Consider the following 13,419-nt stretch of genomic DNA (forward strand, 5'->3'; position numbering starts at 1 on the left):
CCAAAATGACACCATTTTGAAAACTAGACCTCTCAAGGAATGTATCCAGGGGTATAGTGAGCACTTTGACCCTACGGGTGTTTCACAGATTTTTTTACCAATAATTTAAAAAAAAAATTTTTTTTTCTAATATTATGTCACTTTAGCCCCTAATTTTTCATCTTCAAAAGGGGTTAAAGGAGAACTTGCAACCCACATATTGCTACACAATTTCTACTGAATGCAACAATACCCCATATGTTCTGGTATACTGATATACGGACACATGGCAGTGCTCAGAACGGAAAGAGCGCTAATTGGGTTTTGGAGGCCAGATTTTGCTGGAATCATTATCAGGCATTATGTCCCATTTGCAGAGCCCTCAAGGTGCCCAAACAGTAGAAACCTCCAAATTGTAACCCCTTTTTAGAAACTAGAGCCCTTGAGGTATTCATTGAGGGTTATAGTGAGTATTTTGACCCCATAGATTTTGAAAAAATTTGCGTCAAACAAAAAATGTTCATATTTTTTACACAAAAGTGTCATTTTAAAGGCAGTTTTTTTCCCCATAACGCATGAAAATGAAGAAAAACACCCCAAAACAGATTACCACATTTTTCCTGTGTTAAAAAATGTACACTTTGTGGCCTTAATCCTATGTACGGACGCACGGTAGAACCCAAAAAAATGGGAGCACCAACTGGATTTCAAGACACAATTTTTGCTTCAAAATGTTTCAGGCCCATTGCACATTCAAACAAGATTTGAGTTACTAAAACAATTGAAAACCCCCATAAATGACACCATTTTATAAACTAGACCACTTGAGGTATTCATTGAAGGGTATAGTGAGTATTTTGACAACATAGGTTTTGAAAAAATTTGTGTCGAACAAAAAATTTTCATTTTTTTTTTACACAAAAGTGTCATTTTAAAAGCAGTTTTTTCCCCCCATAACGCATAAAAATGAAGAAAAACACCCCAAAATAGATTACCCAATTTCTCCTGTGTTCAAAAATGTACACTTTGTAGCCTTAATCCTATGTACAGATGCACGGTAGGGCCCAAAAAGATGGGAGCACCAACTGGATTTCAAGACACAAATTTTGCTTGCAGATATTTTAGGCCTATTGCACATTCAAACAAGATTTGAGTTACCAAAACAATTGAAAACCCCCATAAATGACCCCATTTTATAAACCAGACCCCTTAAGGTATTCATTGAGGGGTATAGTGAGTAGTTTGACCCTATAGCCGTTTCACAGATTTTAATAACCTTGGGATGTGTAGGTTAAAAATTACTAAGATGTCCCTTTATCCCCAAAGTTTTCATTTTCACAAGGGGTTAAAAGAGAAAAAAACAACAAAACAATTTCTCATGAACACAGAAATGCCCCATATGTGGCCATAATCTGCTGTATGGGAACATGGTGGGGCTCAGAATGGAAAGAGCACTATTTTGGTTTTGGAGGGCAGATGTGGCTGGAATAGTTTTGAGGTGCCAGGTCACATTTGCTGAGCCCCTAAAGTATCAATACAATGGAAACCCCTAAAATGTGACCCCATTTTAAAAACTAAACCCATCAAAGAATGTCAAGGGGTATTATCATTTTGAGCCTAAAAATGCTTCCCAAAAATTAATGTACAAAATGAAAATTGAAATTTTTAAAGAAATCTGCCATTTCGGTGCCCAATACGTTGCACCCACTTTGTGTTGTCAGAGACCTGCACTCCTAAAACTATTAAGTGGGCCATCCCGAGGGGCAAAAAATTATATATGTGGGTGTAAACTGCTGCTTGGGCACAGCAGGGCTCAGAAGGGAAGGAGCACTGCGCTTCTTAGCTTTTGGGGTACAGATTTAGAGAGACTTTCGGGGCGCCATGTTGTTTTTGTAGAGCCCTGGAGGCGACAGTAACCTGGCATTCCCCAATAAGTGACCCCATTTTGTAGGGCAATTTTAGGGTCTCTGCAAATGTGACATGGTGTCCAAAAACGAAGAATCTAAATCTGCACTCCAAAAGCACATATCGCTCCTTCACATCTGCGCCCTGCTGTGTATCCAAATAGCAGTGTATGCCCACATGTATGACACTGGTGTACCCCGGATAACGGACTTAATGTCATATGTGGGTAAAAACGGCTGTTTGGGCACAGCCGGGTACAGAAGGGAAGGAGCGCAATTTTGTTTTTTGGAGCACAGTTTGGTTTTTGGACGTCATGCCACTTTTGCAAAGCCCCTAAATTGCCAATAAAGTGGAATCCGCAGACATGTCACCCCATTTTGGACACTACCCCACTGATGGGATTTATCAAGTTGCGTAGCGAGCGTTTTTAACCCTTGAGTGTTGCATTTATTTAGTTTTCAGAAATGAAATTGCAGCTGATAATGAGAAGTTAAAAATTTAATTTTTCCAGAGATTCGACATTTCAGTGCCCGATATGTTGTGCCCGACTTATGTCAGCAGAGACACTCCAAAAACTGTTAAGCGGGTATCCCGGGCACAACGGGTTTTAGAGCGTTCATCTCCGATACAAGTCGGGCACAACATATTACGCACTGAAATGACGGATTCCTGGAAAATGGTCATTTTCACCTCTCACAATCAGCTTCGTATTCATTTTTGGATAATAAGTTATAGCAACACTTGGGGGTTAAAAATGCTCTCTGTACCCCTGGAGAAATCCTTCAGGGGTGCAGTTTCCAAAATAAGGTCACATATCAGGGGATTCCACTTTACTGGCGTTTCAGCTCTGCAAAAGTGTCATGGTATCCAAAAACCAAACAGTCTGTGCTCCAAACACCAAATAACCCTTCTTCCCTTCTGTGTCCGGCTGTGCCCCAATATCAGTTTATACCACATATGTGTTTTTTTTTTTTTTTTTACTATTTTAATATCCCCCGCCTAGGGGGCTTGAACCTGCAATCATTTGATTGCAAGTCCCATAGACGGCAATACAAGTGTATTGCCGTCTATGGGAGATTCTATACATTACTATCGCGGAGGGTCATAGACCAGCCGCGATAGTAATATATATCTATGACAGGCCTGGGAGCCTTCATTAGGCTCCTGGCTGTCATCGAAACAGGTCGGCTCCTGCGGCCTCGCCGTGCAGGAGCCGGCCTGCATCACTAAAGGTATGGGGCCGGTGGGGGGCTAACTCACTGCCGGGACCTGTGAAGGAGGAGCGGATTTGCAGCATGGCCGCGCTACTGCCACCGCTGGTTTTCTTCAGTGGCAGTAGCGCGGCAATCTGCAGGCCCCGGCAGCTAAGACAGTCCCCGGCATCTGCTGTAATAGAGCGGCGGATGCCGGGGAGTGTCTTAGCTGCCGGGGCCTGCAGTATTGTCACACTCCTGCCGCTGAAGAAAACCAGCGGTGGCAGTAGCGCGGCAATCTGCAGGCCCCGGCAGCTAAGACACTCCCCGGCATCCGCCGGTCTATTACAGCAGATGCCGGGGACTGTCTTAGCTGCCGGGGCCTGCAGATTGCCGCGCTACTGCCGCTGAAGAAAACCAGCGGTGGCAGTAGCGCAGCCATGTTGCAAACCCACTCCTCCACCCACATTCAGACTATAAGACGCACCCTCATTTTCCTCTGAAATTCCTCCGTGCGTCTTATAGTCCGAAAAATACGGTAATTCTTTTTCTATAGAAAAAAAAAGGGAATTTTGAGGGCTTTATAACTTTATTCATTTTTTTCAAACACTATTTATTTTTCACTTTTTTTTTATGTGTTCCTTTTAGGACACTTCTATCAGCAATGATTTCACTGCTGAATCAATGTTACAGGCTGGAGATACAGGCTGTACGCGTCTCCAGTCTGTAACAGGAAGCCAAGCGATGCAGACACATCGCTTGGCTTCCTGAGTACCCGGCAGGGTCAACCAGGTAATGGGGAGCTCAGGCAGTCTGGGGTCACTGGCCAGACCCCAGGCTGCATATTTTACATATCGGCACCCCCCGATCTCGCCACGGGGGGTGCGATACCGCCGCGGAACCGCTTCAGTTCCGTGATCATGTTTGATCACGGAACTGAAGGGGTTAAACCCCGATCGGACCAGCTCCGATCGGAGACTATAGAGCACGGTGTTAGCTATAACATATAGCTAACACCTGCTCCCGATGCAGGACCATTTATCTGTGGGCGGCATCTCATGTCAGGGAAAGTTTGTTACTCCAACAAACTTTCCCTGACATGGCTGCTACTGATCGGGACCTGAATCTATCAGGTCCTGATCATGTCTCCATGGACCCTAGCAGCTATTAGTGCTGGGTCCACTGAGCTCCCGACCCTTGGGGAGACCCGATCCCCATTTTAAAAGGGTAAAGAGCCCAAGCCGCGCCGACGTTTATATACAGTCAGCTGTCATGAAGAGGTTAAGGTGTTCACTGCACAGAATACAAAGAATTATTTTAATATTTTAGACTTTTGCACTTTTAGCAGTACCTATAATGCTTATTTTTATTGTTTTGATTTTTACATAATCAGAAAAGAGGTTTTCTTTTTAATTTAATATACTTACTTAAAGGGATTGGCCAATTTCAGACCAATATTGAGAGACAAATGTTATTGTTGCGTATAACAAAAGTGTATACAATTTTCTGATATACTTTCTGTATCAATTCCTTGTGGTTTTCAAGAGGAGCCCTGCAGACTGCATCGTGATAATGAATGATCATCATTATCTGTGCCTAACCTGTATGTGACCCCAGGAGGGGGGTAGCAGTGACTTCAGTCCTTGTTACCCCCTCTCCTGTCAATCAGAGAGCATTCTATACTTTGACGCTCTGATAGTCACATACATGTATAATGTAATTCCCACCTGAACCTTACTAGTGGGGTATTCTAATGTAATACCCTCTGAGCATAACCAGAACGTTTATTGGCACTGCGACCCAGACTTTTACCATTGTCCAGGTCCCAATGCCAAAAAACATTACCAGGACTCTTCATCAATCTGGCTCTATCCATTGCGGTTGCCAGATCAGCTTTGCAGGTTGGAGCCTTGTCATGGACCATTTTCTTTCACTTCCACCACAGATTTTCAATTGGATTGAGATCTGGACTGTTTGCAGGCCATGGCATAAACCTTATGTGTCTTTCTTCAAAAAATGTTTTCACAGTTTTTGCTCTATGACAAGATGCATTATCATTTTGAAAAATGATTTCATCTTCCCCAAACATCCTTTTGATAGATGGGATAAGAAAAGTGTCCAAAATGTCAATGTATAAATCTCATTGGAAGGGACCAAACTAAAGTTCCAACATCATCACCTTGACCAATGCAGATTTGAGATTCATCCCTGAATATGACTTTCATCCACAGTCCACGATTGTCTTTCCTTAGCCCATTGCAACCTTGTTTTTTCTGTTTAGGTGTTAGTGATGCCTTTCTTTTAGCTTTTCTGTATGTAAATCCCATCTTTGAAGAGTCCTGTTTATCACTCATTAAGTCAATGCCTGAGAGACTGCAAGCAGTTATAAAAGCCAGAGGTAGTGCAACAAAGTCCTAGTGATGTGTTGGAGTCTTATTTTGTTTGTTTGTTTTTCATGACATATCATCTGTTAGTTTTATTTGTATTCATGTTCGTTCATACATTTTCAAAGTACCGTATATACTCGAGTATAAGCCAAGTTTTTCAGCACAGTTTTGACTTGCGTCAATACGGTAATTGAAAATGTCACATGACTGGTTTGCAGTGAAAGACATCTGTGGGAGGCCGCTGAAGCAGCGATAGGCAAGTGGTGAGGCAGCGCTGCTTCCAGGACTGCCACAAGATGTTTCCAGAGCATCTTCTCTGCCTTGGAAACATCTTATGGCGGCCCTGGAGACAGCGCTGCCTCACCGACCACCTATCGGTATCAGTGCTGTTTCAGCGGCCTCCCACAGATGTCTAGAACTGCGGACCAGTGAAATTACCACTCGAGTCAATATGGTAATTGACTTGACCATATTGACTCGGCTGCAGCGGGCCGCCGCTCCAGTCCTGGCCCCCTGTCCCGGCTACAACACACGCCGGGTGACGTGGCCACGTAAGCTCAGGCCCGCACCCGGCGTGTGTCGATGACGTCTTACAGGAGCAGCCACGGGAGAAGACAAGCAGCCGCGGGAGAAGATGAACAGTGGCGGTAGTGGGAGCAGCAGTGTGAGGTCGGTAAGTATGAGAACTTAATGTTTGTTTGTCCCCGGGCCTGCTCACTGCCGACCCCCGCATCACCTTATACTATAGGCCGCGGAGGCCGGCAGTGAGTAGGCCCATTGCCCCAGCCACGATATAATAATCGGAGCCCCAGGGGAGGTGAGAGAAAATAATAAACAGTTTTACTCACCTCTCTGGGATCCGATGTTAATCCTAGCTGGCTTCAGGCCTACATGGTAAAATCCCAGATGTCACGTGGTCTGGGATATTACCATATAGGCCCAAAGCCTGTAGTAGTAGTAATAGCCTGTTACTGCTAGCACAGGGTTTTGGCCTGTACGGAAACAGGCTGCTACTGCTACCACAATGCTTTGGGCCTGTATGATAATGCCCCAGACCACGTGACATCTGGGATTTTACCATATAGGCCTGAAGCCGGCTAGGATTAACATGAGCACAAAAAGAATGTCATGCATTTTTCCCCCCCTTGGCTTATACTCGAGCCAATAAGTTTTCCCTGTTTTTTGTGGTAAAATTAGGAGGGGGGGGGGGGGGGGGGTCGGCTTATATTCGGGTCGACTTATACTCGAGTATGTACAGTAATTTGAAAAAGCAAACAAAACACATATTATCATCACAATTTACATAATGAATTTTCAAATTTTCATCAGAGTCAATGGAATGGCAACACAATTTTCCGACTATCTGACACTCTCTTCTTTAGCTGCAGTGATATAGTCCATATAGTCCCTTCCGCCTTCAAACATGCCACAGTCACACCTATACTTAAGAAACCATCCCTCGACCCATCCTCTCCGGCCAACTATCGAGCCATCTCACTACTCCCATATGCCTGAAAACTGCATGAGCAGCACGTCCACTCTAAACTATCCTCCATTCTCTCCTCCAACCTGCTTCTTGAAAGACTTCAGACCCAGCCACTCCATTGAAACTGCCCTAACCAAAGTCACTAATGACCTTCTAAACTGTGAAAGCCAAGCGTCATCACCCTGTCCTCCTCCTCCTTGACCTCTTCTCTGCCTTTGACACAGTTGACCATCCCTCGTTAGAAACTCTCTCATCCCTTGGTATCTCAGATTTGGCCCTTTCTTGGATCTCCTCATACCTCACCGACCGCACATTCAGCGTCTCCCACTCGCATACCACCTCCCCGCCAAAACCCTATTTCTGTAGGTGTGCGCCAAGGCTCTGTCCTAGGACCCCTGCTGTTCTCCATCTACACCCTCGGCCTGGGCTAACTCATAGAATGTCATTGTTTTCAATACCACTGCTATACTGACAACACTCAAATATATCTCTCTGGACCAGACATTACCTCTCTGTTGGCCAGAGTTCCAGAGTGTTTAGTGGCAGTAGCCTTCTTTCTCTGCTCCTCATCAGTTCATCATCTTCACCCGACCTCGTACGGCCCCTCTACTTGACCTATCTATCAAAGTTAATGGAACCATGATTATCTCTGACCCATGGGTCCGTTGCCTTAGGATAACCCTGGACTCTTACCTATCCTTCAAGTTGCACATTCAAACCCTCAACACCTCCTGCCGCCTCCAACTCAAGAACATCGATCGAATCTGCTCCTTCCTCACCCTCATTGGCTTCCCAGTGAATACTCTCTCCCTCTTCCAGTCCACCCTAAACTGTGCTGCTCGCTTAATACACCTCCCCACTGTTCTTCATCGGCTGCTCCCCTCTGCCAATCTCTTCACTGGCTACCCATTGCCCAGCGAATATAGTTCAAGTTACTAATGCTAACATATGAAGCCATCCACAACCTGTCCCATATACTGTATATATATTTATTTATTAGTGGTAGGCAGAACCTATCGACATATTGTTATTTAAGTTTTTTTCAACCTTGCAAACTATGCTATGATGTTGCTATGAAATTACTTTACAAATGGAGAGCAGGATACATTTCCTGAAGATTGTTCTACATCCATTTGAATATTGTATAATGGTGTATAATGTGTTTACAGGGATTATTGTACCAGTCCATAATACATGTGATGTCAACATTGTGAGGGGTTTATCCTCCTGATCTCTTGTACTTGTGACAGAATTGGATTATAAATGGTGCACATTTTCCATCAATATGGCTCCTGTTACTTGTATTATTTCTATAATGCAGGTCACACATTTCATCTGATAAATGTCCCCAATGTGTTCCCATGTGATGCGGCTCCTCTCGCTCTCTGATAAGACTCCATATACAATAGTGGGATAGTAATAATAATAGCGGTAGATGACATTTCTTACATGACATAGAGAGGAGAAGTGATATGAGGAGATGAGACAGCCAGACATTATCTCAGACATAACAATGGTGCGGAGGAGCATAAAATAGAATAAAATCCCTGTATAACTTGTCCCCACATGTCTCCTCCTGTACACATCTCTTATACTCACTGTAATTCCTCTATCCTGCAGGCTAGACTGGACAGAGCGGCCATCAAGTCACTGAAGTGAGGACCGGACAGAAGGTTATAGGATAGGTCAAGTCTTTTCAGGGACTGGTTATTCCTTATTACAGAGGCCAAGTGGGTGCAGGAAGAGTCTGGTAGATCATTATTACCCAAACTGTAAGAATAAGAAGAGGAGATGTGAGTGATGTATCAGCAGACTGTATCACACATGGCAGAATTAGATATATGGCTCACTGGTCAGTATCACACATGATACAACTTGATATCGTAGCTTCATAGACAGTATCACTCATATTAAGATTAGATACAGGAGGATATGCAGTAATAGTCTGGTAGATTATTACCAGCCAAACTGTAAGAATAAGATTAGATGTCAGTGTCATGTACAGTACACAGAGGATTAGTATAAAGTGTGTAGATTGTGAACATGCTGGATATCAGGAATGCCAAAAACCTGTTGCGTAACTAGGAATGGTAAACTTTTGACATGCCCCCCCCCCCCCTCACATTCCTGCACACAGTTCCGCGTTTCATCCTGTGTATGGGCCCTTAATGTCTATGAGGTCCATGACCCACATCTGCATTATAATATGACCCATAATAACAGATATGAGGTGTATATGCAGTAGGATTATCAGATTTTAAGACCTTACAAATATAAAATAGAATTAGTATTTACCTCAGATGCTGCAGGTTATATAAAGCTGGTAAAAGTCTTTCTAATCCTTCAGTGTCTAAGGAACATCCAGTTAGATTGATTTCTTCTATATGTGTGCAGATATCCAGAATAAATGCTAACACTGTGCAGTCTAGAGCTGTCATCGGAACACCAGAAAGGTCAAAACTTCTGTATGATTGTAATGATTCCTGCACTAGAGCCTCATTCCGGGATTCAAACAGATCGAACAATGTCCCGAGAAGATGTCGCTTCTCTTCTTTATTTTCCACAATTAAATTCATAAGCCAAATGATAACATCTCTGGAGGCCTGAGCTGCTTGTTTGTCCAGGTATCCAGTTAGTATTGACCTGGTGGATGTATCTGATAGACCGCACAGGAAACGGAGGAACATCTCACCACGTCCATCAGGATAGGATTTGGCTTCTTCTACTGATTCCTGTAACCTCTCTGGAGAATAATCAGTATAATGGACCAGGGCAGAGAAGAATTCCTGAACAGTGAGATGTAAGAAGGAATAGGTCACAGGTTCCTCCGATTCTATAAGAAAGCTTGATAAGAGCTTTAACTTGTTGTCTACATGGAAAGAATCCAAATCTCGATTCTCAAAGATAATCCTGTGGTTCATGACTCCATATTGTGCCATCCATCCGATGGACTGCAGGATCTTCTGAGCGTCATTTTTCTCCAGGCTGTGATTGGACAGAATGTTGGCGACAAATATGGCAAAGAGTTGTGTCACTGTTCTGGGTAATAATGTCACCTGCTGGTCACTACTTGTGGTCTGGAAGCTCCTGGATAATACAGTACAGATGATCCAGCAGTAGGACGGGAGGTAACAGAACGTGTACAAGGTGGCATTCTGCTTCACATAAGTAAAAGCCTTTTCTGACAGTTCAGGGTTGGAGAAGAAATTCTCAAAGTAAATCTTTCGTTCTTCTGGAAAAAACCCAGTGATTTCTACTATTCTCTGGAATATATTACAGTCAATTGACGCCAGTCTGGTTGGACGACTGGTCATTAGGACAGAACAACCACTAAGAAGAGACTTTCTCACCAAACTAACCACAATCTGACCACAATGTCCGAGCTGTTTAGGATGAGAGCACAAGTGACGTGATGTGAAATCCATTGTATGATTGCTTTCATCTAATCCATCAAATATAAAGAGAAGTTTCTCTGGATCTTGTAAGATGTTCTCCAGCTGCTCCTCCAGATATGGGTACTGATGAAGGATCATGGTCTCCAGACTAACCTTATCCTTAAGTCTGTTCAGTTCTCGGAATTTGAAGAAAAAAACAAAAGAGAATCTTTGATAGAGATCACCCTTCACCCAGTCATAGACAAACTTCTGCATCAGTGTGGTCTTCCCTACACCGGGCACTCCGCTCACCATTACTATATGTGGTACAAGTCTGGATCGGTGGCACCAACGGAACATCTTGTTGGGGGAGATGCGCTGTAATTCATTTTGGGTTTTCTTTAAATATTCCTCATGTCTTACCCCGGTCTCTATGAGCTCATTCTTAGAACGTTCCCTAAAGTGATCGGTGGAGACAATGATGAGGTTCACATAACGGGTAGAGAAGGGGAAACTTTCCTCTTTCTGGTTACATCTTGGAGGTATGTTCTCTGTAAGTTTTTCAGTTTTTTCATGTAAATGTTTCTTGTGACAGTTCTGGATGTCTAGAGAAAAAATAGGACAATAAAGGTAAAGATAAAATGCTAAAATAAAACACATGGGGGGGGGGGCGATTTACTAAACTATCTAAACCAGTTCTCTGTTGTAGATGGGTGTGACCAGGCTCGGACTGGCCCACCGATGTACCGGGGAATCCCCCGGTGGGCCCCCGAGCCCTGACTTAAAGTTTTGATTTTTACCAATGCAGATGCATTGGTCGGGGCCCGATCGGGATGGCCAGGGGCCCCAACCGGGCACCTGGCCAATGCATCTGCCTCCACACACAGGGGCCCCCATTAGCTGATGCTGAAGAAGTACACATCGGAGGACAACGTGTCTTTCTTCAGCATCAGCTAATGGCTTCTCCCTTCACTTACCTGCAGCTGCTGTCCTGTGAGATCTCCCCTGCTGCACGCACACACGCACTTCCTCCCCCTCCCCCCTCCTCCTCACACTGAGTCCTGTTACATCGCAGCGTGTGGGGAGGACAGGGAGCCGACTGCTGCTGGAATAGGTGAGTAAACTCTGTGTAAAATCTGTATGTTTAATATGTATATATGTACATTTGTGTAAAGTATGTGTCTTGTATACTGTGTGAGTACTGTATGTTTGTATACAGGTATGTGTGAGTATATACTGTATGCTATAATAATGTGTATGTATATATGTGTGTGTATATATAGTATTCATACAAGTATATATATGACTTATATGGTATATGAATGTATATAAATGTATATGTGCTATAGTATTGTATGTGTATATTGTATTGTATATGTGTGAGTATATATGGTATATGTTTAAGGCCTGGTTCACATCTGCGTTCGGTGATCTGTTTGGGGAGTCTGCATGGGAACCCCCTCCCCCTTACCCCCGAACGGATTACCAAACGCATTAGCAAGCGGTGTGCAGTGAAAGTACGCGGACCGCATAGACTATAATGGGGTCCGTGTGCTTTCCACGCGGTGTCCGCATGAGTCATGTGGACAGGAAAGTAGATTGTAAAGTACTTTTCTGTCCGCATGTTGTATGCAGACACCGCACGGAAAGCACATGGACCCCATTATAGTCTATGTGTGCTTTCACTGCATACCACTTGCTAATGCGTTCGGTAGTCTGTTTGGGAGGGTCCCCATGCGGACTCCCCGAATGGATTACTGAACGCAGATGTGAACCAGGCCTGAGTGTGTAGGTACAGTCCTATGAAAAAGTTTGGGCACCCCTATTAATCTTAATCATTTTTAGTTCTAAATATTTTGGTGTTTGCAGCAGCCATTTCAGTTTGATATATCTAATAACTGATGGACACAGTAATATTTCAGGATTGAAATGAGGTTTATTGTACTAACAGAAAATGTGCAATATGCATTAAACCAAAATTTGACCGGTGCAAAAGTATGGGCACCTCAACAGAAAAGTGACATTAATATTTAGTAGATCCTCCTTTTGCAAAGATAACAGCCTCTAGTCGCTTCCTGTAGCTTTTAATCAGTTCCTGGATCCTGGATAAAGGTATTTTGGACAAACAATTCAAGTTCAGTTAAGTTAGATGGTCGCCGAGCATGGACAGCCCGCTTCAAATCATCCCACAGATGTTCAATGATATTCAGGTCTGGGGACTGGGATGGCCATTCCAGAACATTGTAATTGTTCCTCTGCATGAATGCCTGAGGATTTGGAGCGGTGTTTTGGATCATTGTCTTGCTGAAATATCCATCCCCGGCGTAACTTCAACTTCGTCACTGATTCTTGAACATTATTCTCAAGAATCTGCTGATACTGAGTGGAATCCATGCGACCCTCAACTTTAACAAGATTCCCGATGCTGGCATTGGCCACACAGCCCCAAAGCATGATGGAACCTCCACCAAATTTTACAGTGGGTAGCATGTGTTTTTCTTGGAATGCTGTTTCTTTTTGGACGCCATGCATAACGCCTTTTTTTATAACCAAACAACTCAATTTTTGTTTCCAAAATGAAGCTGCCTTGTCCAAATGTGCTTTTTCATACCTCAGGCAACTCTATTTGTGGCGTACGTGCAGAAACGGCTTCTTTCTCATCACTCTCTCATACAGCTTCTATTTGTGCAAAGTGCGCTGTATAGTTGACCGATGCACAGTGACACCATCTGCAGCAAGATGATGCTGCAGCTCTTTGGAGGTGGTCTGTGGATTGTCCTTGACTGTTCTCACCATTCTTCTTCTCTGCCTTTCTGATATTTTTCTTGGCCTGCCACTTCTGGGCTTAACAAGAACTGTCCCTGTGGTCTTCCATTTCCTTACTATGTTCCTCACAGTGGAAACTGACAGGTTAAATCTCTGAGACAACTTTTTGTATCCTTCCCCTGAACAACTATGTTGAACAATCTTTGTTTTCAGATCATTTGAGAGTTGTTTTGAGTAGCCCATGATGCCACTCTTCAGAGGAGATTCAAATAGGAGAACAACTTGCAATTGGCCACCTTAAATACCTTTTCTTATGATTGGATACATCT

At 43.6% G+C, this 13,419-nt stretch overlaps 1 protein-coding gene across 1 annotated transcript in view; it reads right to left on the reverse strand.

Annotated features, from left to right (window-relative positions):
• LOC142214637 (NACHT, LRR and PYD domains-containing protein 12-like) overlaps window positions 1-13,419 on the reverse strand; it is a 114,426-nt gene that overhangs the window by 80,935 nt on the left and 20,072 nt on the right. Inside the window, exons 5-6 of the mRNA XM_075283575.1 lie at window positions 9,246-10,929; window positions 8,550-8,720 (exon numbers count right to left, since the gene is read on the reverse strand). Coding sequence (XP_075139676.1) covers window positions 8,550-8,720; window positions 9,246-10,929 — 1,855 coding nt within the window. The remainder of the gene's footprint in view (window positions 1-8,549; window positions 8,721-9,245; window positions 10,930-13,419) is intronic.

The sequence above is a fragment of the Leptodactylus fuscus genome, chromosome 7 (assembly GCF_031893055.1).
Source record: "Leptodactylus fuscus isolate aLepFus1 chromosome 7, aLepFus1.hap2, whole genome shotgun sequence".
In the NCBI taxonomy this organism is placed as follows: Eukaryota; Metazoa; Chordata; class Amphibia; order Anura; family Leptodactylidae; genus Leptodactylus; species Leptodactylus fuscus.